The sequence below is a fragment of the Marmota flaviventris genome, chromosome 6 (genome assembly GCF_047511675.1).
Source record: "Marmota flaviventris isolate mMarFla1 chromosome 6, mMarFla1.hap1, whole genome shotgun sequence".
NCBI classification, from domain to species: Eukaryota; Metazoa; Chordata; class Mammalia; order Rodentia; family Sciuridae; genus Marmota; species Marmota flaviventris.
This window is the reverse complement of record NC_092503.1, coordinates 2,803,077-2,827,799: the sequence shown is the minus strand read 5'-3', so window position 1 is coordinate 2,827,799 and position 24,723 is coordinate 2,803,077. Positions and strand designations below refer to the sequence as shown.

The 24,723-nt window shown below is 50.6% G+C and overlaps 1 protein-coding gene across 3 annotated transcripts; it reads right to left on the bottom strand.

The window, feature by feature from the left end:
• Positions 1-6,998: 6,998 nt before the first annotated feature.
• On the bottom strand, positions 6,999-15,225 carry Tbxt (T-box transcription factor T). Of its 3 annotated transcripts, none has more exons than XM_027939544.2 (8): positions 15,020-15,225; positions 14,352-14,616; positions 13,573-13,707; positions 12,701-12,762; positions 12,529-12,590; positions 10,750-10,926; positions 9,527-9,656; positions 6,999-7,727 (listed from the first exon to the last, which is right to left on the bottom strand). In XM_027939544.2, exons 1-8 carry the CDS (start codon positions 15,223-15,225, stop codon positions 7,454-7,456), a joined length of 1,311 nt encoding a protein of 436 aa, XP_027795345.2. In that variant the 3' UTR covers positions 6,999-7,453. The 3 variants fall into 3 exon arrangements, with proteins under 3 accessions (XP_027795345.2, XP_027795346.2, XP_027795348.2); XM_027939545.2 differs by having other exon boundaries at positions 10,750-10,923; XM_027939547.2 differs by lacking the exon at positions 10,750-10,926.
• Positions 15,226-24,723: the final 9,498 nt, after the last annotated feature.

Below are 24,723 nucleotides of genomic sequence, written 5' to 3'. Positions count from 1 at the left end.
TGAACTCACGATCCTCCTGCCTGAGCCTCCTTAGCCACTGGGATGATAGGCTTCTTTATATTTTTTTGCTGACGGAATTGAAATATTTCACTAACATTGTTATTACTTAAGAGCAAATTATAATACCTTACATGATTCTTCTTTATATTCCTCTCAATAAAATATTATCCCTGAGCCAAAGGTCTTGATCTTTATTCTATTAAAATTTGGTGACAGTTTTCTAGTCGACTGGGAGAAGGTTTAATATGAAGTACAACATTATGAATGAGGGTGCATATTCTCCATTGATAGATAGAACAAGATCAAAACCCATGCAGTTGTGCAAATGCATAGTTCTACATCCATTATTTTGTAGGAATGTGCTCAAATGTGTAGGTTGGGTTATTGTTAAACTGTGGTGAACATCAAGTATTTTACTAAAACATTTGGAGGGCATTAATGTGAAAACTATTATGGTTATAATTGTATTTGCCAACACACATCCCAAGTAGCAAATATCATTATTTAAAACAGTTGAGCTACTAGATGAGTACCAGGGGGTAACACTACCGCTGTCCTGGTCACCTCCTGGAGTAATCCGCTTGTGTTGTGGAACAGATGAAAACCTGAGCTAACAGCCTGGTCTTCCCCTCTTTCAAGCTGTGAAGCCACTAAGCTTAATCTTCCCTCTTGTTTTCTTACATAATATCAAGAACACACATTTTTAAAAATTCACAGCTTGCTTGGTTCCACAGTTTAGCTATCTATTGTGAATTGTGCTACTATAAACATTGATGTAGCTGTGTCCTGTAGTATGCTGTTTTGGGGTCCTTTGTGTATAGACCAAGGAGTGGGATAGCTAGATCAAAAGGTGATTCCATTCCCAGATTTCCAAGGAAACTCCATACTGCTTTCCATATTTGCTGCACCAACTTGCAGTCCCACCAGCAGTGTATGAGTGTGCCTTTTCCCCACATCCTCGCCAACACTTGTTTGTCTTCATAATAGCTGCCATTCTGACTGGAGTGAGATGAAATCTTAGAGTAGTTTTAATTTGCATTTCTGTAATTACTAGAGATGTTGAACATTTTTCATATATTTGTTGATTGATTATATATCATCTCTGAGAGGTGTTGGTTCAAGTCCTTGGCCCATTTATTGATTAGGCTATTTGGTTTTTGTTGTTGTTGTTGTTTTGTTTTGTTTGATGTTTAGCTTTTTTAGTTCTTTATACATCCTAGATATTAGTGCTCTATCTTATGTGCAAGTGGTAAAAATGTGCTCCCAAGATGTAGACTCTCTATTCACCTCACTGATTGTTTCTTTTGCTGAGAAGAAGTTTTTAGTTTGAATCCATCCCATTTACCTAGATGCCCTTCAGTAGAAGAATGCATATATACGCAATGGAATATTACTCAGTATGGCACTTGCAGGTAAATGGATGGAGTTGGAGAATATGATGCTAAGTGAAGTCAGCCAATCCCCAAAAACCAAATGCTGAATGTTTTCTCTGATATAAGGAGGCTGACTCATAGTGGGTTTGGGTGGGGAAGCATGGGGGGAGTAGATGAACTCTAGATAGGGCAAAGGGATGGGAGGGAAAGGGAGGGGGCAAGAGGGTAAAAATGATGGTGGCATGAGATGGACATCATTACCCTAGTACATGTATGAAGACGCAAATGTGTGAATACACTTTGTACACAACCAGAGATATGAAAATTGTGCTCTATATGTGTAAAATGGATTGTAATACATTCGCTGACATATATAACAAATTAAGTTAATTAAAAAAAAAAAATATCCCTGCTTGCTCCAGAATATTCTTTGCACCTGCCAGAACTGAACCACCCTAACAGCTCCTCCTGCTACTCGCTCCAGGACCTGCCTTCTCTGCACTCCCTGTTCCAAGGTAGCCTGTCACACACTACCAAGTCCTGGCCCACCCGCCACCTTGTGGGTGCTGAGTCCTGTGACCTGTGCTCGCAAAACCCTCAGAAGCCCTCTGCTCTTCTCCACTGTGCCTCTGTCTGTGTGACGGCCCCCTGTCTGGTGGTCTTTTGGGAACATGGCCCCAAACCACACAACCTCCGCAGCTAAGTGGTACAACAAGTGGCCCCTGTCCCCGTGGTGTACAAGCAATGCAGGTGGAGAACGCACATTGGGCTGTTTGCCATCTTAGGTAATGACCTATTTAGAGGGACTTTTAAGGGAAGTGTAGCCAGGTGCCCTGGTACCTGTAATTGCAGCAACTTGAAAGGTTGAGACAGGAGGATCTCAAGTTGAAGGCCAGCCTCAGTAATTAGCAAGGCCCTACGCGACTTAGCAAGAGTCTGTCTCAAAATGAAAAATTAAAAGGGCTGGAGATGTAACTCAGTGGTAAAACCCTCTGGGTTCAATCCCTGGTACCAAACAGATTAAAGTATAGGAAATTCAACCTTTACAGCCTTTTTGTTTAATGCATAAATCCAGATCTTTCAGTGAATTAAAAGATGTCGCTTCTGTAGTTTCACTTGATTCTGCTGTTACTGCAGCTTGTTACAAAGATAAAACAAATCACATGTAAAGAATACAGTTTATGGAAATGTAATCTACCAATGTTGATATATTTGAATAATAACACCAAAGGAGATCCCAAACAGAGTATTACAATTTGCAGTCTAGCTATATTTTAGTTCTATAATGATTAAATTCCCAATTTAGAATTAGTTTTCGAAAAAATCAGAAGGAAGAGATAATCACTTAGCCTCTTCTTTTTAAATAAAAAGACAAATACTGGAATTATAAGCATATTTAAATATACAAAATAATAGATTTCCAGCTGGGGCACCCATAACCCCAGTGACTCGAGAGGCTGAGGCAGGAGGATCGATTTCAGAGCCAGCCTCAGCAACTTAAGGGCCTGAGCCACTTAGTGAGACTTGTGTCAAAATAAAAAAATAAAAAAGGGTTGGGGATGCGGCTCAGTGGTTAAGTGCTCCTAGATTCAGTCCCTGGAACCAAAAAAGAAAAGAAAGAAAGAAGAGAAAAATAGAAAGGGAGGGAGGGAGGAAGGAAGGAAGGAAGGAAGGAAGGAAGGGATTTCCTTCTCAGAACTAGCTTGGGAACCAGAGAAGGACTCTGATGGCAAGCCATCCTGTTTCTGAGTATATTGCACAGGAAATGCAGCATCTATATTATAAAGCGTCATAATTTCCAGTTTAGAAATTCATAAGTCTTTTAAAAATATAATGTTATAGGAGAAAATGGAAATTTTAGATTTATAGTGGTTAATTTAACTTGCCAAACTTACTGAGCCAAAGGGTGCTCAGAGAGCTGGTGCAGTACTTCTGGGGTGTCTGTGAGGGTGTCTCCAGGAGACCTGCCCCTAATCAGTAGACTGCACGTGGCCTGTGGCCCTCCCCTCCGGCGGGGCGGGCACTGCGAACTCAGGAAGGCCGGGTAGATGAGGACGACGGAGCGAGGCTGAGCCCTCTCTCCCTCTCTTAAGCCCAGACATCCAGCTTTCCTGCCGCCAGTGTTGCACACCGGTTCTCAGGCTTCAACCTTGAACTAGATCATGCCGCCAGCTTTGCAGGGTCTCCAGCTTGCAGGCAGTGGACAGTGGGACCTGCGGGTCTCCATAATGGTGACAGCCATTATGCTCCCATGTACATGAATGTCAACGTCCACACATATGCATATACACGCCACTATTGACTCACCCACATGCCTGGCCAGGAATGCGTCGGTTCAATTTTGATTTCTAAATGCACATTTCACAATTCACCGTCTTATGAGAAAGCACGATCCCTGCCTCCCACTACACCTCCTCCCCGAGGAGAAAGGAGGTAACCAGAACATGGAGCCTTAGTTGCTGAGACGGTCACTGGAAAGTCACTCTCACCTTCCAGCCTGGTCAGTCCCAGGTGTAAGCCCAAAGGTGTGTAACTCAGATTGTGCAGTTCCTTTTTTTTATCCTTTTCATTTCATTAATTTTTAATTATTTATCTATTTTAATTAGGTGTACATGACAGCAGAATGCATTTTGATTCATTGTACACAACTGCAACACAACTTTACATTTCTCTGGTTGTACACGAGGTAGCGTCACACCTATGAGCAATCATAAGTGTACCTGGGGAAATGATGTCCATCTCACGCCACCATCTCTCCTGTCCCCATGCACCCTCCCTCCCCATTGTCCAGCAGAGTTCCTCCGTTTTTCCCACGCCTCCCGCCTCCCCGTTACGGATCAGCATCTACTTATCAGAGAGGACACTTGGCCTTTGTTTGGGGGGAATTGGCTTGTTTCACTTAGCATGGTATTCTCCAACTCCATCCATTTACTTGCAAACACCATAACTTTATTCTCTTAATGTTGAGTAATATTCCATGGTGTTTATATACCACAGTTTCTTTATCCTTTCATCTACTAAAGGGCATCTAGGTTGGTTGCACAGTTTAGCTATTGTGTATATAGTTTCTTTTTAAAAAGTAAAGTAGGTGTGTTTCATTCGTGAACAACTGAGAGTCCACCTGAATTTTTGTAGAGAAATCACTCATGGGGATCACTCAGCAGGCGTGAAGGGGATTTGCATTCCAAACTGGGACAGGTGGCTTGAGCTCCTGCCTGGGCTTCACACTTACAGCAACCACTTCTGAGTCCATAAAGAGCTGGGCTTGCAGTTCACTCCACGGGCTCATGATCTGGCCACAAGGCCTACAGCACACGCCACTGTTTCCGTCTACTTCCCAAGGTCCTTGCCTCTGTTACTTCTCACCCGCATCCCAGTGGATGAGTGTCTTCTTTCTCCAAACTTACAGGTAAGGAAATTGAGATTCTGAAGTCGAGAACCAACTTTCCTAAAGTCCTGCAGCAAGTAAGGCAAGTGACTATAGTAGTCTCCTTCTTATCCACAATATTTCTTTCTGCAAATTCAGTTTGAAAATATTAAATGGAAAATTCCAGAAAGAAAATCCACTTGTAGGTTTTAAATAGTGCACCATTCTGAGAAGCCTATGAAATCTTGTGCCAGCCAGCTCCATTCCACCTGGGGCATGAACCTTCCTGCGGTCCGTCCTACCCGTACCCACTCTGTGCCACCCATTGGAGCCTCAGCCACGTGGGCACCACCGTGATTGTGTTCAGTAATACCTGCTTTACTAACAACAGCCCCAAAGCACAAGAATAGTCATGCTATTCTAACCCCTGAGAGAGAGATTGAACTGGAGATTGAACCCAGGGGTGCCTTACCGCTGAGCCACATCCCCAGCTCTTTTTATTTTTTATTTTGAGACAGGGTCTTGCTAAGTTGCCTACAGCCTTGCTATGTTGCTAAGGCTGGCCTCAAACTTGAGATCCTCCTACCTCAGCCTCCCAAGCTGCTGGGATTATAGGCATTAACCTCTTATTGTGGCTGATTTATAAATTAAACTCCATTGCAGGTATGTTTATATAAATATATGTATAAACATATAAATATAATATATATATATAAAAATATAATATATAAATTATATATATGATGGAGTTTAAGCCCAGATGTAAGCCCAGTCCTTTAAAAAAATTATTGGGTGTTTAATAATAATTATTTAATATATTTAATAACAATTAAATTTATCTTTGGGGGTTTCAGGCATTCACTGAGGTCTTGGAGTATGCCCCATGGATGAGGGGGATTACTGTATTCAAATCCAGGCTTTTATAGAAAATTTCATTTTTCCCATTCTATAGTCACCACTTTATCAGCAGAAAGACACAGGACTTTTAAGATATCAACTCTCTGAATTTGAATTCTGGACCTTTAGAGGCTCAGGCAGTCAAGACCCCATTCATCGTCCACACATGAAATGTCCCTCACAGTGATGGATCTGGCAGTGGGGCAGCCACACGTCCCCAGGGCACCCTCCAGGGACACCTGGGCCATGGGAAAATCCCAAGAGCCAAACCAGAGCCCCAGCCAAGCAGTCGGCGGTGATCACAGGGAAGGAGACACCAGCCACTCTGAGAACACAGAGGCCCTGTCCCTGCCTGGCCTCCTTCCCTAAGTCCCCAGCCCTTGTCCAGCAGGCCCAGCACCTGTCTGGAGAGGACCTATGGTCCAGCCTACTGGGCTGGCTTCGATTCCCACCGGAAGTGGGTTTTCTCAAAACTCATTCCTCTGACAGTGTCCACAAGCCCCTGACAGGGGGCTTTGTGGAGCAGTCACAGGTGGCGCTTCACAAAAGTACCTCCCACCTGGGAAGCAGGCACAAGTCTCACTGAAAATCCAGCAACTCACATTCTGGGCTTGTTCTCAAGAAGGCAAAAAAGTCAGTTCTCATCCTGGAAATGTCAGGCAGAGTCCGGAGAAACCCAGGGACTGAGCAGTCAGGTTGGCAGTTGGCTCTGGGAGGGGCCTTTTCCCACTTGCTCGCACACAGCTGGTATCTGGAATACTAGGCAGGAGGCAGGGCCAGTGCCAAGGCTTCTGCCAGTACATGGAGCAATCAATCGCCCCAGCCCAGCCCAACTGTCCTGGCTGCAGGGGGGAGGTGTCCCAATGCTGCCCCACACTTGACTGCTTAAACAATGATTTTTATCAACCCCTTTACGCACTGGCATCCAGTGGACCTTCCACACTGATCTTTGGTACATCAGTATGTTCCTGTCACTGTCCCTGATCATCTATGTAATTAAAACTCTTGAAAAATCCCTTAATACCACTTGCATTTTGTGACAATCAGCACTAAATATGTCCGAATTTCACTTCCATTTCTGCAATACACCAAGGTCCATAATAGATAAAAATGATTCTTTGGGAGAAAGTCTTTTCCCCCAGCCATAAATAAGAGTAGACTCACCCCAAAAGGAGGGGTTTAAATAATAACTGGAACAACCAAATCTTGTATATTGCCTTTATTTTGCAGAAAATGATTTCTGCCGATTGTCTTTGGCTACTTTTTTTGTCAAAAGGAAAATATAAAAGAGTTGATTTCACAATACAAGAGATTAGCTACATATGTATGATCAAAATCACACCTTCTAGTGGGCGGTGCAGTCAGTTGGCAGCTCAACTGCAATCTGCTGTCCTCACTCTGAATTATTTCTGACCTTAACAGCTCAAAACTAACTACTCAAAAGCAACAAGGAAGAGAATGGAAAGTGTGCTGAGTCTCCCTAAAGTAGGACAGTGGAGCTTACAGACTCTGGTGCGCCAAAGTCACCCTACTTGCTGTGTGAGAAACAAATGCATAGTTTGGGGATGCGGCAAAGGATTTCCAACTATGAATCATGGGGAACCACACCCCACGTCCTCTCCAGACTGAGTCACCTGTAGCGGGCACATCTCTCTTGCAGATGAGGAGCAAGGGGTGTAGGGTGGATACCTCGCAGGTCCTCGTCTGGCTCATTCCTCCCCTGGTCCCACCAGCCTGACACACTATGCCCAGCAGTTCGGTCCAGTCAATGCCAGTTACCACAGCAAAGTCACTGTCCCTGGAGACAGGGCTGGGTTCACATGGAAGGCGGGGATACGGGTGTCCAGGAGGTGATGAGGCGGCCTTGGGCCGAGGCATCATACTGACTCTCAGGAACGTCTGTGACCGTGGCAGCCCCTTCATACAGTGGGGAGCCTGAGGACGAGGCGGCGGACACTGCATGGGTGAGGGGTGCATAGTTTGCGGGGGAGCCGCGAAAGAACTGGGCCCCCAGGCCATTGGACACCCCGGCCGGCTGGGAGCCTGGGGTGATGGTGCCGTTGCTCACAGACCACAGGCTGGGGTACTGGCTGAAACAGAAAAACACAGCAGTCAGGGTCAGGGAAGGGACGGAGATGCAGAGAGCAGGAAGGGAGGGAGACCAGGCTCAGGATCCCATTCCTAAGGATATTACTGATCACATTACTCGGCTTTTCAAGCAGGTCATTTTCTCCATGTTACTAAATGACCATATTCTGAGGAATACAGAAGCTCCTGTCGTATCTATTAACAAGAAGCAAAACGTTAGGAAGAGTGTTTACCAACACCCAGCTCCCGGCAGGGCACTGCTACCAAGGCTGCCAGCACCCTGCCCACTCGGTGCTCTCCAGCAGGACGCAGACTCCTCAGACGCACGGAGGAGCCAGTGTCCGAGGGTCCCCAGAGGAAGCTGCACAACACAGCTGTGGTTCTCAAGGTCAAGGCCAGATGCAGCTGGAAGGCTGGTCGGAAGGCGCTCTGTCAACACTCCAGGAGCCCTACCCCTTCTCATCAGCGTGGGTGATGAGGGACAGACCCTGGAGCTGGACCAGAAGCCAGTCCAGCCCGGCTTTCATTAGCTGTGGCACATGAGCTTGGCCTCCAACTACTTTTCCAGCTGTCTCCAGGTATAAAACAGGGTGTCGCCAGGCCAGTGGTACAACCTGTGATCCCAGTAACTCAGGAGGCTGAGGCCAGAGGACCACAAGTTGGAGGCCAGCCTGAGCAACTTAGCAAGGCTGTTTCAAAATAAAATTAAAAAGGATGTGGGGGGTGCGGTTCAGTGGTAAAGTTCAACCCCTAGTACGTCCCCAAAAGGAGGATATTGAAAATGCTTACTAAATCCTTTCATCTAAGCACATAGCAGTGAACACTACAAAACCATGCTAAAACTCCGCCGAGTCCTACAATTAATGGCAGTGGGCCTTGCAGCAAGCCTGAGCTAATCAGGTAGACTACTGCTCTGTTCTCAGCTGAGCAGGGGCTTGGAAATACCCAGCACTCCACACTGAGCCCTGGGTCGGCCTGGCCGGCGCTCACAGCTTGCAGGTCATGTGACTGGGGACAGCCACCTGGGAGCCCTTGAAAACTGTGCTATCTGCATAAGAACAGACTATTAGATTCCTATTAAAGAACTATTTCCCTGACAAAAGGAATGAAGGTCTCAGGCATATACGAATATTCTACAGACGTCAAATGCCTTGAGCCTGCTATCAGGATCAGTGACTGCAGGCTCCCTCTGCCCTGGGCCTCTTTCCTCTGGAAAAGGAGGGTCCACTGACAGCTTTGCTACTTTTTTGCTACTATGTGATCTACAGAGGCCTGACTTTCAGTGAACCGCAGGCCTGCTGTGTTTGAGCTATTCTCCCCGGACGAAATTTTCAGGTAAATAGAAGCCTTTACCTGACTTAATCTGAAAAAGAAAAAAGACTTTTCTTGACCTGTGCCTGCATGTATGTCCAGGACTGTGATCCTGTGTCCACAGGAAAGCCGAAACACTTGTTCCCTAACTGAATAGCTGGCTCCTGTCAGAAAAGGTTGTAAAAGGTCTCGGCTACACCTAGTGATCCCACCCACCTGGGAGGGACCGCAGAGGCCCGTGATTTAGTGAGCTCTTTCTACATGGGGAGAAGCTGAGGCTCAGGGAAGTGAGGAGAGTACAGGGCAAAGCCAAGACCGGGCCCTGGGTTTCCTTAGGAGCAGAATGTGAGCGGGGACGTGGCAGCCAGCCGAGGAACACATCTGGACACATGTGGCTCACAGCACAACTGCAAGGAGAAGCCCAACTGCCCACAGGTACACGGTCGGACGGGGTCACGGGAGGGTGCGATGGCTCCCCAGACATCCATACCTAGAGCCGGCGGGAGGGCTGGCACTGTGGCTCCCTGGGAGCATGCTGCCGTGGGCAGGCACCCCGAGGCTGGACCAGTTCTCATGGGACGGCAGCATGGACAGGCAGGCAGACGAGTTGTCGGAGTAGGCTGGGGGACAAGGGGCACAGTTACAGGAGGGGGTCTCCCAAGAGCAACAGGTGTGTGCTGCTGACGGCTAGGACCACCCAGCACCGAGGACAATGGTGGACCCAGTGGACACAGAGCACAATCCATCAGCTGCTTCACTGGTCATCAGGTGAACATCTATTGCCAAATACATTTGAAAATACTTTCCAATAAACCCAAGCTTTTTCCTTTATCATGAGATCCTTCTGCTCTGCAGAGACTGACTTCTAGACCCAGTTAGGGATAGTTTAGCCTCTGGTCCTGACTGCTTCTCTGCAGTGCTGGGGATCAAACAGGGCCTCACTCCTGCTGGGAAGCCGGCTACCCCTGAGCCACACCCACAGCCCGATAATTTAACTTTACACGTAAAAATAAGTGTGATTTCAACCTGCCTTTCCCCACGGGCTATTTCATAAGCGATGAATGGCTATGAAAACCATTACTGCAGGCAAATTAAAAATAGGATCTTCCAGCCTCAGGGTCTCCCTCCGGGAAACAAGGCCGAAGACCACTCCTCTCCTTTGAGGTCAGCTGCCATGGCTTGATGGCTTTATGGTGTTCTTTGGCTATTTTCCTGTTTGGAGCACACCAACGTCGGTCTGGGCACACAGAGTGCTTGAGACAATTAGGCCAGGGGTCTTTACAGGCTGTGCCAACCTTCAGGACATGAAAGCAAGCACCAGACCATCGGAGGGCTGTCCCCCACCCAGCTACTGAGCGGGTAGATCTGGGGTGGGCCTGAGACCATGGGTTCTCAGGTGACACCCAGTCTCACTAGGCTAGTCAGGAAGTCCTGGGCAAGGCTGATCCAGCATGATCACTTCAGAGAGAGACATGAACTATCTACGCCTGAGTCCCCTGCTAGAGAGCGACTCGCAGAGCCTGCTGTGCTCAGTCTGAGCAGAACTCTGAGGCACGCAGACAGGAAGAGCCCATGGTCGGCATCTCTGAGGTGGAGCTGGCCCCAGTGCAGATGTGAGAGCAAAGTCTGTTTTGACCCTAAGACCTGGAGTGCCAAAGGAAGGTCTCTGCCTGCAGCCACCCACTGTCCCCTGGTAGAAAGACTATGACCTACTTGGAGAATTGTTCCGATGAGCGTACGGGCTGGGGTAGGGGGCTGAGCGGTGGTTCCTCAGGGCCGGGTACCTTTCGCAGCCGTGGGTAGAAGGGAGAGAGAGGGGGCCTCCAAACTGAGGGTGGGGGCTGGCCGGTGGACAGAGGGTGCTGGTTCCAGGAAGAAGCCACCCCCCTGCTGTGAGAAAAGAATACTGAGAGACTGGCCTTTGTAGCGGCTGTTATTAAAGAGAAACCAGGGAGGGGCCCTGGGGTCCTTTCCCCAGAGTCCTGTGGAGGTGAAGGATCCTGAGCCAGCACTCAGTGCTGCCCACACCTCAAGGCCACCCACACCTCAAGGTGTTGCAGGACATCAGCCCCATACTCTACAGGCTAAAGGTTTCAAACCTATGGGCACCGAGGAAACCTGGGAAACTCTACCCAGTGACCTGAGCCGCGACCACAGCGGATGTGTAGTAACACACCTGAGGACGCCCGCCCCGGCCACGGCAGGGGGCCTTCTGTCAGCTGAGAGGACGCAATGTCAGCAGATGTCTGGAGCCTGGGGCGCAGCTGCCCTGCCCTGCTCCTCTCAGGGACCAGCCACCCCATCATCTGCTTTCTCTTTCTACGTTTTGATCTCTCCAGTCTCCCTACTTCTCCCTGCTATTCAAAACTCTTCTGTCCTCTAAAACTCCAACTTCTTCATTCTTCTTTTTAAGCTTTTTTTTTTTTTAATTCAGAAAAAGCAAACCACAGGGAGACAACTACTCTGCTCCAATCTCCAAACTAAGCAATGCGCAGCCGCCCTGGCCTCAGGACCCCTTCACTCTGCTCCCAACGCACTGCTCCAGGACGCCCCTCGTTAACTCAGCCTAGAAGACAGGTTGAAAACGTCCATTCTGAGTAGAATACGGCGGGACGCTTGTTCCTGCCACCTGTGAAGAGCAGCAAGCACTGGCTCTGTACTCCCCACAGTCAATTCCCCAACATCTCCCGCCCTCCCTGGGTGGACAGGAAAGTTTAGAAGGAGCATTTCTTTCTCTTCATGGAGGTCACTGTTAATACCTGCTCCAGCCTCCAAACCCTGTAACTCCTAAAGAGTGAGACTTAAAGCAGAACTGCCCATCTTACCAACCATAGCTCCAAAACAGCCCGCGGTGTGTGTGTGTGGGTGGGGCGGTGGGGGTAGCTCACAAGCTTCCCACAGCTCCATCCTTCAGTTTGCAACCACTTACAAAAGTAGGATCTTGATCTCTCTTCCTCCCCCCATCTCTCTTCCTCATTTACTTATTTATTTGGTACTGGGATTGAACCCAGGGGTGCTTTACTACTGAGCTATGTCCCAAGCCCTTAGTATATTTCATTTTGAGACAGGAGGTCACTAAGATGCTCAGGCTGGCCTCAAACTTGTGGTCCTTCTGATTCAGCCTCCTGAGTCACTAGGATTAAAGGAATGGGAACCACTCAAAGACAGTATGATGAGCTAGACTCTCTTCTTACCCCAAGTCTACTTCCTACCAAGGTCCCAATAGCCCATCCTAGGCACTGAAGCTGCCTCTGAGCAAAACAAAAGACCCAGATCGGCATCAGTGGTCCCTGGCTATGAGCATCCACCGCCCCAGGGAGCAGGCTCGAGATGAGTTAGCAGCTTCCACACCGGAGGCCATGAGCCTGGCGGCACAAAGGGCAATCCCACTCTCCACCCACACCCACAAACATGTGTGGCTTCATTTCTGGCTTCTAGATTTCAGCAATTCTAGCCCAGAAACATGGAAGAGGCAGAGGCAACAAACCGTACATTGGGAGAACCCCGGCTGCTGGCCGTCCCCCACATCTTCTATCATGTCCTTGTGATCACTTCTGTTGAAAAAAAAAAATTGCAGCAAATTATCAAGAAGGAGAAATATCAGAAAATACTTTGCATTTCCAAATAGTTCTGTGCCCAGGGGGTAGAGTGAGAATTCTCTCACCTTTCCTTGGCATCCAGGAAAGCTTTGGCAAATGGATTGTATTTAATTTTAAGAGCTGTGATCTGAAAAACAAGAAAGTCTATCTCTTAGTGGATTGTTCATTACCAGAGGATTTAGTTTAGCACCAAGAAACTGAGAAACACTAGTGCCACCTAGAAATATTCAAAACCAGTGAGAACTCTTTTCAGATGTATTTTTCTATTTGAGTCTGAAGTAGCTGAGAAATTGCAAAGGAGAATAAATTTATGAAAAGTTTTAAATGCCAATTTCTGAGTGGAATTCATACTAAAATTAGCCTACTCCCCAAAATATCCCATGCATACAAATCAAAAGGGCTCAAAACATAAACTGGGGTTGCCAAGGAAATAGTAATGTACTTGCTAGTTTTAGTTTCTGGTCAACATTGCAACACTGACAACTTAACCAACCAATCACAAATTCTCTATGCTTTGGGGTACACTTAGAATTATTTGCGGGCACCCAGCCAGTACTGGAATGCAGGCTTCACTCTGCAGGCTGGGGGAAGATGCCACCCACTCTTTCAGGAAGATTTCCAAACACAGGAGATGCCCCTCTGCCACCTAAGAGGGTCTCATAGAGCTCAGCCTAAACACTGTAAGCATCTTTTCATTTCAAGAATCTCGTGGATGTTTCCGGATGTTTAGCAATCTTACAGATAGCTAAAAAGGAAAATATGTTGTGTTCACAAAAGGGGGAAGGTGCTTGAATGAACGTTCATTTTAAACTTTTCCCTTGGTGCCTCCACTTGAGTCATGGTAAATTTGAAATGGTACTGAGCGGTGGCCTCTGACACACCGTCAAGCAGGGTCTCCCATCCCCAGACTCCCCAGGGCAGGAGTCAGCCCTCTCACCTCCTCGTTCTGATAGGCTGTCACTGCTATGAACTGGGTCTCCGGGAAGCAGTGGCTGGTGATCATGCGCTGGGGACCCCCGACTCTCACTATGTGAATGCGAGGCTCATACTTATGTAGGGAGTTCAACATGATCTGAAATATTCAAAACCAGTCAGAACTCTTCCAGGGAGACAGACTCAGTAGGAGTGGCAACTCCCATCCCTCTCAAGACAGCAAAACATCCTTCCATCTGCTGTGGAAGAGAATCGCATCCAAGCTTCAGAAAGTCCTCCAGCTCCGGGGAAAGGGCCTCTGCTGTTGGGGGATGTGTTTGGGGAAAAGGATTGTGATTACACGTCAGGGTAACCCCGTCATCAGGAAATCGTTAGGCTGATAGGAAGGCTCTCTAGGCCTCCGGGAGGGCTTCAGCAGCCTTTAAAGGGCTAGTTGTAGCTTTTGAGGTGTCAGGTCTTCCAGGATCAATTCCAGACTGAAGAGCAAGTTTGTCAAGACTTCATTCTTACTGCTCTCACCTCTAGGTGAGGCCAGAACACGACATTCTCCAGGCTCGGGCCTGCAGGAAACCTTCAAGCATGAGGGCTCCCACCCCCTGGACCCCAGAATTGGTGTGACCTTTATCAGATTAATATAAACAGAGCTAAGGTGTAGCTTCTCCAGGACAGAGGTCACCTCCGGTCCAGCAGCGACCCTCCAAGGTCTCCCGCACAGAAGGTGCAGCGCAGGCGTGCCCTCCCGCCCCAGCCCGGCTTGGCCCTTCGCAGCTCCAGCGCGCCTACCTGGCCCCCTCCGTTGAGTTTGTTGGTGAGCTTGACTTTGCTGAAGGAGACGGGCGCCTTCATCCAGTGGGCGCCGAAGTTGGGCGAGTCGGGGTGGATGTAGACGCAGCTGGGCGCCTGCGGCTCCGGCTTGCCCCCGGGCACCCACTCCCCGTTCACGTACTTCCAGCGGTGGTTGTCGGCGGCCACGAAGTCCAGCAGGAAAGAATACATGGCGTTGGGGTCCAGGCCGGACACGTTCACCTTCAGCACCGGGAACATCCTCCTGGAAAACACAGGGCGCGGCAGGAGGACCCGATCGGATCCGTTACGCGGGAGGCTGGAGCCCAGAGACCTGTTTACCTCGGGCCTCCTGGAGAACGTCCACAGGAACTTCCAAGCTCTCCCTGTCCCGGAGCCCTCCCGCGTCCTGGGCCCAGGCGGCCTACAGACTGTCCCTTGGCCTCCTGGAGGCAGCCGAGGAAGAGAACTTTTAGGGAAGGCTTTCAACGCCAGAGGCCAAAACACCTCGAGAATCCAGGCACCTCGAGGACCTGGGGTTCCAAGCTTCCTCAGAGACATTCCCAGGGGGATAATGGTCAGGAATCACCAGGGGGTGTTAACGGGAGGGTAAGAAGTCGTCCTTATGGAGACACCCCAGGCTGCCCGAGCTCCGGACGCGCACCTACCTGCCGTTCTTGGTCACGATCATCTCATTGGTGAGCTCTTTGAAGCGCAGCCACAGCTCGCTCTCCTCCAGGCCCACGCGCAACTCGCGCTCGGTGGGGTCGCCTTTCTCGCTGCCGGCCTGCAGCTCGCTCTCCACCGCGCTCAGCAGGTGGTCCACTCGGCACTGCAGGCTCTTCCCGGCGCTCTCAGTGCCCGGGGCGCTCATCCTCCCTCCCGCCCCACCCCACCTCCCCGGAGCTCCGAATCGCTACCCTAGAGCCACCTTCACGCCTCTCGGCCGCTGTTCTGAGAAAGTGGTCGCCCGGGCCAAGACCCGCCAGGGCGCCCGGGTGGAAACACAGCCGCGGGAGAAGCGCCAGGATCAGGATCAGGATCGGGACGTGGGGGGAGGGGGCGGGGGCGGGGGACTGGGGCTAGGGGAAGAAGAGATTCCACTTGAACTCCCGCAAGGCAAGACTAGAGTAGATCTCTGGGGAGAGAAATTCTGTCCCCTCCCCATAAATAGAGCCGAGGCTGCCGCGGAGGGGGGCGCGGCGGATTGGGCTGTGTAGCCTTTGAAGTGCCGGACGGCTGCCCATTGGCCGGGCGCGGCCATATCAGACCCGGCCGGGCGGGCCTGGGCGGCCCGGGGCCAACAATGGGCTCCCGCGCGCCTGTTTCCTGTAAATCCTGGGCCCCGGCCTCGCGCCCGGCCCAGTCCCTACACCCCCGCCCTCCCCCAAATGTTTGCACCTCCATCAAAGCGGCGGGGCGGGCCCGCGGGCCGCGGAGGGAGGCAGGGAGCCGGCACCGGAGCCCGCCGGCCCGCACCTCGGCCAGGGGCTGTCGGCCGCCCGCGACGCTCCCCAACTCCCTCGCCCGGCACCCTGCGCTCTCCCCGGGCGCACCCCAGATCCCACGGCCGTGCCAGCCCGAGAGTCCGCCTTGCGCTCACTGCGCCCGGGCTAGAGGCTCCGAGTCCGCTCTGGGACCACAGCCCGGCTCGGGGGCGCGCCTGCCCGGGCCCCGGGGTGCTGGTCCTCCATCCGGCAGTTTCCGCACACCGGTCCCGATGCGTCGCTCGCCCACGGCACCTCAGGTGGTGCCACTAACGCCCACCACGGCGACCCACTTCCCCGCGGCCCTCACCTGTTTGGAGAGGGAAGCACCGCGCGCGGAGTGTGCCCAGGTAGCGAAAAAGAAATAAAATGACCCCTTCTAGGAAGTTTCCTCGGCCCCCTTATGAAAACAGGATTTGGGTGACCAGCTCTGCGCTGCGCGTGCACTGAGTGTGGCCCGGGTGCGCCTGGCCGCCGTCGTCCCGGGATTGTTTGTGAGGACGGTGGGCGCGTCTCCCCACCCGCCGCAGCGCCAAGCGGTGTCGGAGCAGCTGGTTCATTACCTCTCGGTGAGAACCTCCGCGGGGAGAGCGAGGGGAAGGTGACAATAAGCAGGAAATCGTTCAATGGGGTCTCTTTAAACAATAACATTCCTCTAAACCCAAGCCCAGGAAGGGGAAAGAGGCAGTCTCCCACCAAAGCTCTGCCTCTGCGCTCTGAACGCCGCGCCATCGTGTTCACAGGAGCCTGTGTCCTGCCTCAGTCTCCCGCTCTTCGCACGCACCCCGCCCCCACGCCCTCTGGAAGAAGCCGACGTCAGGTGGGGCACCCCGTTTTGTCAGTCCTGAGCCCCAGACAGCGGGCTCTCTAGCGGAGCAAACTTCCCGCAGCGAGGCTGGGCTCGCTCTGGGGTGGGACTGCTGGAGAAGCCGCAGGAGGGGTTCTTCCCTGGAACTGGGCTGGACCGCCCGGGACTTTGGAAGAGGGCTTCCCAGCAGCCAGCCCCCAGGAGGGTGCCCGGATCCCCTGGGTGGGATGGGAATGCTTCTAGGGCTTCTTTCTGCGCTGTCCTACTTCCAACTGAAGAGATGTCACCTAGTTAGTGTCCGCCTTGCTCCTCTTTGTTGTCTAGGGTGTATGGAAATTCCCGGGGGCTGCCCCAGAGGAAGTTTCCTTCTGCAGAGACACCAAAAGGGCCTCATTTGCTCCGACACCCGGGCCCTTCTGAGACGCCTAGCCGCAGGCGGTGGTCACCACCGCAGGGGCTCCAAGGAAGCCTCCATGCATGTCACTCTCTTTTGGGGACTGTGACCTGAGACCCCCTGAGCCTGGCACTTAGAATAAAGGGTCAAAGTGGAAGGGAAGTTCAGGCAAAAGGGGGGGGGTGTCCAAAGTGGTTGAAGGTCTCTAAACTCTGGCCCAGAAACAGACCACCTCTGCCACTCCCTGACACCCAGAGGGGAGCTGGCCCCTGGTGGCTTTGGGGTGGACTTCCCAGGGTCCAGGAAGCTCAGGAAGACTACCATGCTTAACAGGTCGATCTAAAACTGTCCTTCCAGGGGGTCCAGCCAAACAAGAATGAAACCAGAAGAGAATGCTACATTTCTAACATGCACAATAAAATTTCCACACTACAGGTGTCCCCAGGAATGAGGACAGAAGAGGTGCAGTTGGAAGTCACTGACTGGTGTCACTGCTGCGGTGCCTCCTAAACATCGCCTCCCCACTTCTGGGGCTGGCTTCAGATCTTCCTCCCTGGGTTTTCAGGCCCAGTCCCATCCTCAGCCTTTTCAATGAAGGCTGCAGTGCATGACAGTTTACAGCCAAAAGCTTCCTCCAGCGGCTGTAAAGGGCTCCCAGTCAATAACAAGGTGCTTCCTTGGGAGGGAGGGACAGGGACTTCCAGCTGTTTCTCCCTCTCCTTGGCTCACCCAGACATTTAGAGGAATATCGGGCCAGGCCTCCTGGCCAGGCCTCCAGTGTAACTGTCCACTGAGAAAAAATGACATAGGAAACCTAAGAAATACATCTGTTTCCAGAGTGGCAGTTTTCCTTGGGGTCAACTCCTCTCAGAAAACAAAACCTAGGACGTAGGAGAAGGTTCCAGTACACCTGCACCTGCGCAGGCTCAAACCCAGCCCGCAGAGGACTACACCCAGGGCCGTGACTCACAATTTCCTACAAGAAAAAAACATATTTTTTTCCTGAGAATATAAGGTGTGTTCATTAAAGAATATGCTGTCGGTCCATACATACATAATACGTGTCATGTATATGAAAACGAAGACCCCAGGCACTGATTGCAGTCACCATCCATATTTTGGCATGTACTCCTCCTCTTTTTTCTGTTTTGTATCCCCCCACTGATTGAACCGACTTAACAAAAAGCACTGGTAAGTCCTAGATTAGCAGTGATCGTAAATATTGCCTAATAGTGCATAATTCTGTCACCTGTTGGTTTGTCACTCCCTTTGAAAGAAACCCAGTGACTCTTGTAATTGTTTTTAAAGTGACAAGACACAAATCTTTATACCCCTTAGCACTGAAAAAAAAAAAAATGAAGGACATTGGGTTGTTTAAGGGGACTGTGGTTTTGAAGAAAAGAATAAATCCACATTTGTTCTCTCTAGTTCCAAGGTACAGTCTGCAGAGTTTACCCATCACGGAAATAGCAGAGGCAGGCCACCAGGCTGTCACTCTGAGCTTCCCAATGTGCTCCTATGAGCTGCAGAGGAGGGAGCGGCCCTCAGGGTGTGGAATGAGATGGGGAGCAGCTGAGGGCTGCACCTCAAAAACCAAACTCCCTCTCTTGTGCCTTGAGAGCCACTGTCCTGAATCACAGGTGACAGTGTTCTGGTTCATTAGTGACAGGAGTTCACACACTAAAAACCAACAAACCAACACAGCAAGCCGAAGGTTAGGGGTCTTGGATCCTAACTGTTCTTAAACTCCAGCACTTCTGCTCCGTTTGGAATTCGAGGTTGCAGAGGAGAAATCTGTGGGCAGCTGGCCTTGGGGACTCTCTGGTGGGTAACTTGGGACCTTTCTGCCTGGATTCTTAATTTTGCAGTTCTGGGAGCTCCCAGGTTCCTTGGTGATGTGTTTAAGAGGAGAATCTCATTTGGTGAAATCCTTTGGGGTGGATGTGGGGAGAGCTCCGTTGCACCAGGGTCCCTTGGGGCAGAGCTGTTTGTACCTGGGGCAGCCGAGCTTCCAGTTCAGCTCCTACCTGTTCTGGCTTCTGCCGCCTTCTCCCCATCTCTTTTCATCTCTGGGGTCTTTCTGCATAATTAAGTGGCCTGTGAAGTCTTTTCCACACCACTCTGTCAACTCCCCTCCATGTCGCTTTGGGGTTTTACTGCCGCCCATGCAGATTTTATTTCTCTCTGCTCAGGTTTCTGGCAGTCCTGATTTCCTCACATCCCTCAGTCATCATGGCATCCGTAGCCTTCCCTCTCGCCTTTGAGCTCCTTGAGTGTTTCTGTTCTCACAGGGAAGGCTTGCTGCCTGGTGCAGGGGGCTGACCTCCCAGGGGGTGTCCCCTACCCTCAGCCTCTGGAATCACCATCCTCCACCTTTGTGGGAGGCTCCCTGTGACTTACTTATCTTCCCCAGGGCCTGCCTGGGAGGTCTCTCACTAGGACGGATGCCCTTCCACAGATCCTTCCTCCCGGCTCCTGGTGGGGCTGGCCACGCAGGTGGCACAGGTGTCTAAAGAAGAGCTGCCCATATGTGTGGCATGGAGCATTTCAACCCAGAGTGTGGGACTGAACGTTGGTGCCTCATAGTTGCTGAGGCACAGACCAGAGCAAGCTTTATTGAAGTCTTTGCCTGGAAGAGACAAAGGAGGGCTCCCTAGGGAAATTGTGTGTGGGGCGGGGGCGGGTGTGTGTGTGTGTGTGTGTGTGTGTGTGTGTGTTTTGTTTGTGGTGCTGGGGATCGAACCCAGGGCCTTGTGCATGCAAGGCAAGTTCTCTACCAACTGAGCTATATCCCCAGCCCAGAAATTGTGTTTTGAGATTTTGAGGATGAATAGAAATGAGCAGAGGTGGTGAGGGAAGGAACACCGTGGAAGGCTTTAAACTGCTCCAAAAATCATGACACACGTGCGCGCACACATGTCCACTAGTGAGTGTTATGGTATCTACATACACATACACATCTTCTCTCTGCCTCTACAACTTATTTTGCAAACTCCTGCTTTGGCACTGGTTAAACATGAAGCCTCAGTCCGTCCCCCTGTGCAAAGACTGCGGGGATACATGCAGGTGAAGTGCACACGGAAAGGTTCTGGCTGGGCAAGCTCCATTTCCCATCATCCCTGACCTGCAGAAAAGGCAGGCACTGAGTCCAGAACACAACCCACTGTGACCCTGGCTGTGGAAGGGGCTGGTACAGGGAGGTCTGAGCTCCTGCTGGGAGCTGACATCCCCTAGAGGAAGCCAGGAGGCAGAGGAAGCCGGGGCTGAGCAGGGGCTGGCTTGGGGACCCGAGGCCTTGGAGCTTGGGAGAGAGCAGAACTTCCTCCTAACTGAAGGGACACGTCCTCTCCGTTGAGGAACCACAGGACACTCAGACCAGCAGGGGAGGCGAGGACCCCCAGAGAACCTGGGTATCTAAGGAAGACAGATAAGAAGGAACAAAATGAGAACCGCAGACTGAGAGACAGCACCTCATTTCAATGACAGTGGAGACTCTCAAGACACAGTGGCCTGTGCGGCAGAGCAGGGGAGGCTCGGTCAGGAGGCGGACCTGGCAGATCTTACCTGGAGACAAACGCCTCGGTGCTAACGGGGGCCAGGAAAGGGCGGGGTGGGGAGGGGCGGGGGAGGGGCGGCCGTGTTTGAAGGGAGAGTGGGAGGACCGCTCCCTGCAGACATCCTGGAAGGGAAGGGGAAGCCTGCTTTCCCAGGCACCTGGCAGAGACTCCTGTGAGCGCTGTGGACCAGGACAGCTGTGAAGGACTGGACCAGGAGCCATGGAGTCTCAGCCCACTGGGGAAGGGCGGTGGGGGGGGGGGCAGGGAAGGGTCCGCGACCAGCAGCGCTGAGCGGAAATCTGCAGAAGGCTTTGGCTGGGGGGTGTGGGGTGGAGGCAGGAGAGGCTGCCGGCCAGGGGAAGGGGGTTCAGGTAATTCTTCCCCACTTATCAGGAACCAGACTGATAATGCAAATGGGACGGAGCGGGGACTTGGGACACCTGGAGAACAGTCTGGGATCGCGGCTCCCCAGGGACTGGGCTGAAGTGAGCCTGCTTCAACCACTCACAGCTCCCAGGGGGCTCGGCCCCTCAGAGCACCACAAGAAGCACCTGAGCTCACTGTCTTGTGCACATCGCCCTTGAGATGGGACAGCGCAGTTGGGTGAACTGCCCCCTCTATCCGAGGCGGCAGAAGCTGGCTGGAGAGTTCAAATGCAGTGCCAATGTGATTTCTGAGTTGTGCTCATTTAAACCCAACCGAACTTCCATCAGATTAAGGTAAACATACAGGAAGTAGAAACAATGTATTTCCCCCTCTCCTGTCCACCCCATTCACACAAGTGTGGAAGGAAACTGACGGGGAGGGTCCGGGAATGGGGAGAGGGTCTGGTTCATTCCTTCGGAACTCTGGGGGAAAGGCCAGTAATCTCATGTTCACCCTAAATGGCTTGCACTGTGCTCTGAGAGAGGCTGGTTGTAACGGCAGATGCGGCCCCTGGAGAGGAAGCCAGCGCACCTGACCCAGCCTGTCTCCAAAGAACCCTGCGCAGCAGTGTTGGCGTCAGCCTGGGTTTAAAATGCCCACTGGGAAGCAAAATGTAGTTCAGAAAGGCCAGCAGCATGCCCAGTGCCACGTGGCCATGGGACTGGAACTCCAAGTCAGCTGGTGGCTGCAGCCATTCCAGACAAAGGCCACTCCGCGGCCATCGCTGGTCTTTGGCAGGCACATCCTCTGCCTTTGAAGCAGCCTTCACTCCAGCGGTGGCTTTAGGATCAAACTATGTCACTACTACAGCTGCAGGGTCCTGGGACAGAGGCGTGGAGAAGCAGGGCACCCGGGCAAGCCTGGGGGTTGTGGAAGCCAAGGACAGCACACACTTGAAACGTGGTGCAGCCTGGCCTGGTGTCCGCGGGAAAATAAATTTACATTACAATTTTAAAACTAGTTAAAACGAAAAGATGTGGGAATTTTGCAAATTTTACATCAGGAAATAATGTGCACCTTCAGTTGGCTAGTTGACTGGCCACCAGGTGAATTCTGGCCTCCCATAGAAAAGTGCTCTGACATACCCAGCCTGTGTTATCAAGCAGACATGTCTATGGAGGTTAATAAGATGTAGCTCTGAGTCAGTGCTGCTTTGGGTTACGCATCAAAGTGAGGAAGGAGTCTCCCAAAATAAGTGGGTCCATGACCCAGCTCAGAGCCACAGTCATTTTGGGGTTGAAAAACAAGCATCCCATGACCAGTCCCACTGAAGACTGAAATCATCAGTATTCCACATTGAGCAAAGTCTTCCTCTTCACTACAGCAAATGTTAGAAGGTCAGGGAGAGTGTGCTGACCATTCTGCTGTCCACCATGACCTTTGGCTCAAGAACTGGACCCAGTCTAGAACATTCTTTATATGCCACTTCCCTACTACTGTTCTTTTCCTACTGGCTGAACATCCCTGATCTGAAAATCTAAATCCCAAGGGCTCCAAAATCTGAAACTTGTTAGGCACCAATACTCAAAAGGTTTGACTTGGAAGCATTTAGGATTTCTGATTTTCAGATTAGAAATACTCAACTGGTAAAGTCTATGTAAATATTCCAAAATCCAAAAAAAACTGAAATCTGAAACACTTCTTGTGGTTAGCATTTTGGATAAGGGCTATGTAACCTGTGTGAACAAGTTTGGCAATTTTTTTCTTCTTTCTGGAGACTATAATGTGTACATATATTTATCTGGAAGTTGAAAACATTGCTAAAGGATTATAATTTACTTAGGCCACTTCTTTTTCTTGAGTTCTTTCTCATTCTTTAGCCAGATAGGAGGAAGAATAGTAGCAACTCTTCCTTCCTTCCTGAAAGATGTGGGAATTTTGCAAATTTCTTTCTTTCCTTCCCCAAAACTAACTTACTAATTTTCCCAAGAGTTCTTACAACTCAGTCCACAGAAATGTGATTTTACAGAAGTACAGTTCTGTTTTCGATGTGACTTGACATTGCACTTTCTTCATTAACTATTTATACAATTGCTCTCCCAACCTCATGATGGCAGCTTCTCCTAACGCCTCCTGGAGTTGCCACAGAATCTCTCCATACCCCCCATGGAGCAGAGGGCAGTGACTGCCCATCCTATTCAGCTGGGTGCTCCCGGTAGCTGGAGGTGTGCACAGCAAGCCCTCAGCAAGTGCTGCCGAGTGGACAAGCAATGGGCATGACTTCCTGTCCCCTCCAGGACTCGTGGGCAGTGCCAGCTCAGAACTGGGGCTGCCTTCTGTCCTGCGAATCTATTGAGAAGAGGCCAGAGCCTCTCCTTGCCAGGATGAGTTCTAAAGTTCTGAATGCAGTTCAGATACCTTTAAAATGAGTTATTCATAAAGTAGAGAGAATGTGTTTGTGTGTAAACTGTAGGATGTTGTAGTTACCCAGCAGATCCCAGTTCTCCCAGCATCTAAATTGTACCATGTGAAAGTTTTGACTTGGACCCTGGTGCAAAGTCCAGAAACTTTTTTTTTTTTTTGGCTAATCATGGTAGCTGAATTCACCTGTTAAATGCCCTGTGGCCTCCTGCTATTGTAATAAACCATCATTTTGGTCAATTTTGCCCCATCCTCTTAGTGAAGAGTAATTATGTTTGGAGATTAGATTCTTGTAAATGATTTTCTGAAGGTGTAGTTATTAGAGGCAACTTATATGTTCAGAAATACTTTTTTCCCCTCATTTTTTTAAACCAAAATGGTTTTGCCTTAATCTGTTGACTCTAAATGTGCAGCCCAGGGGGTCTTGCCACCCAAGTCTTTATCCAGGGTGGACGGAGTGTAGTTAAGCTCAAGTCAAAATAAGAGTAAAATCTTCTTTCCTGGACTGACCCCTCACCAGCTCCCACCCATCCACCTGGGTCTACCTAACACCAACACCCACCTTCCCACTCCTGCTCCTGGCTTCTCCTCCCAGTGTGCCCACTGCTCCTCAGTTGATGGTCACACATGTAACATGTGAGACATGCTACCTGCCAATTCAAACATAGTAAATAAAGCAAACGAGGGCCACATGGCCCCCTTCTCCTCCCCTGAGAGAACTGGCATTCCCTGCACTGGGCCTAGGTGGGTGGTGGGTGGAGGGCAGGAAGACAGCCTGGAGGCAGAGGCTCTCTCCTCGATCCCCACCGGGGGCTGCTGCAGAGCCCACAGACAGGAGCGCCCAGATGGAGTTCAAATTCTCAATCGCTGGTTCAGGGGTGTGTTTCAAACACACAGTAGGAAGGCAAAGAGGTGAACAGGTCAGCACGCAGGAAGGGGGTCTCACTGCCTGGATCCAGGGTGCCCATGTCCACACGTGTCTTTCTTCACCGTAGTCATCCTGGTCAGGGTGGCGACCTGTCCCTGTGGTGATGACCTTCCCTTCTGACCACTAAAGCAGCTGAGCCCACCTTGGTGCTTCCCTGGCCATCTGCTATGGGTCTGAACCTCTGTTCAAACCTCTCCCTTCTCTGTCCGGCTGTCTGCCTTTGGGCTCTGTGTTTGTCGGCGTTCTTCACCTATTTTGTCTGCAAGCCTGTTGCCGGTACCAGTGTTGGAAATATTTTATTCTACCTTGTCTCACCTCTCAATTAGCTCATGGACGTCTTTTGACAACCCCCCCCCCAAAAAAAAAGTGGTTTTTAATTTAATGTAGTCTACTTCATTAACGTTTTTCTCA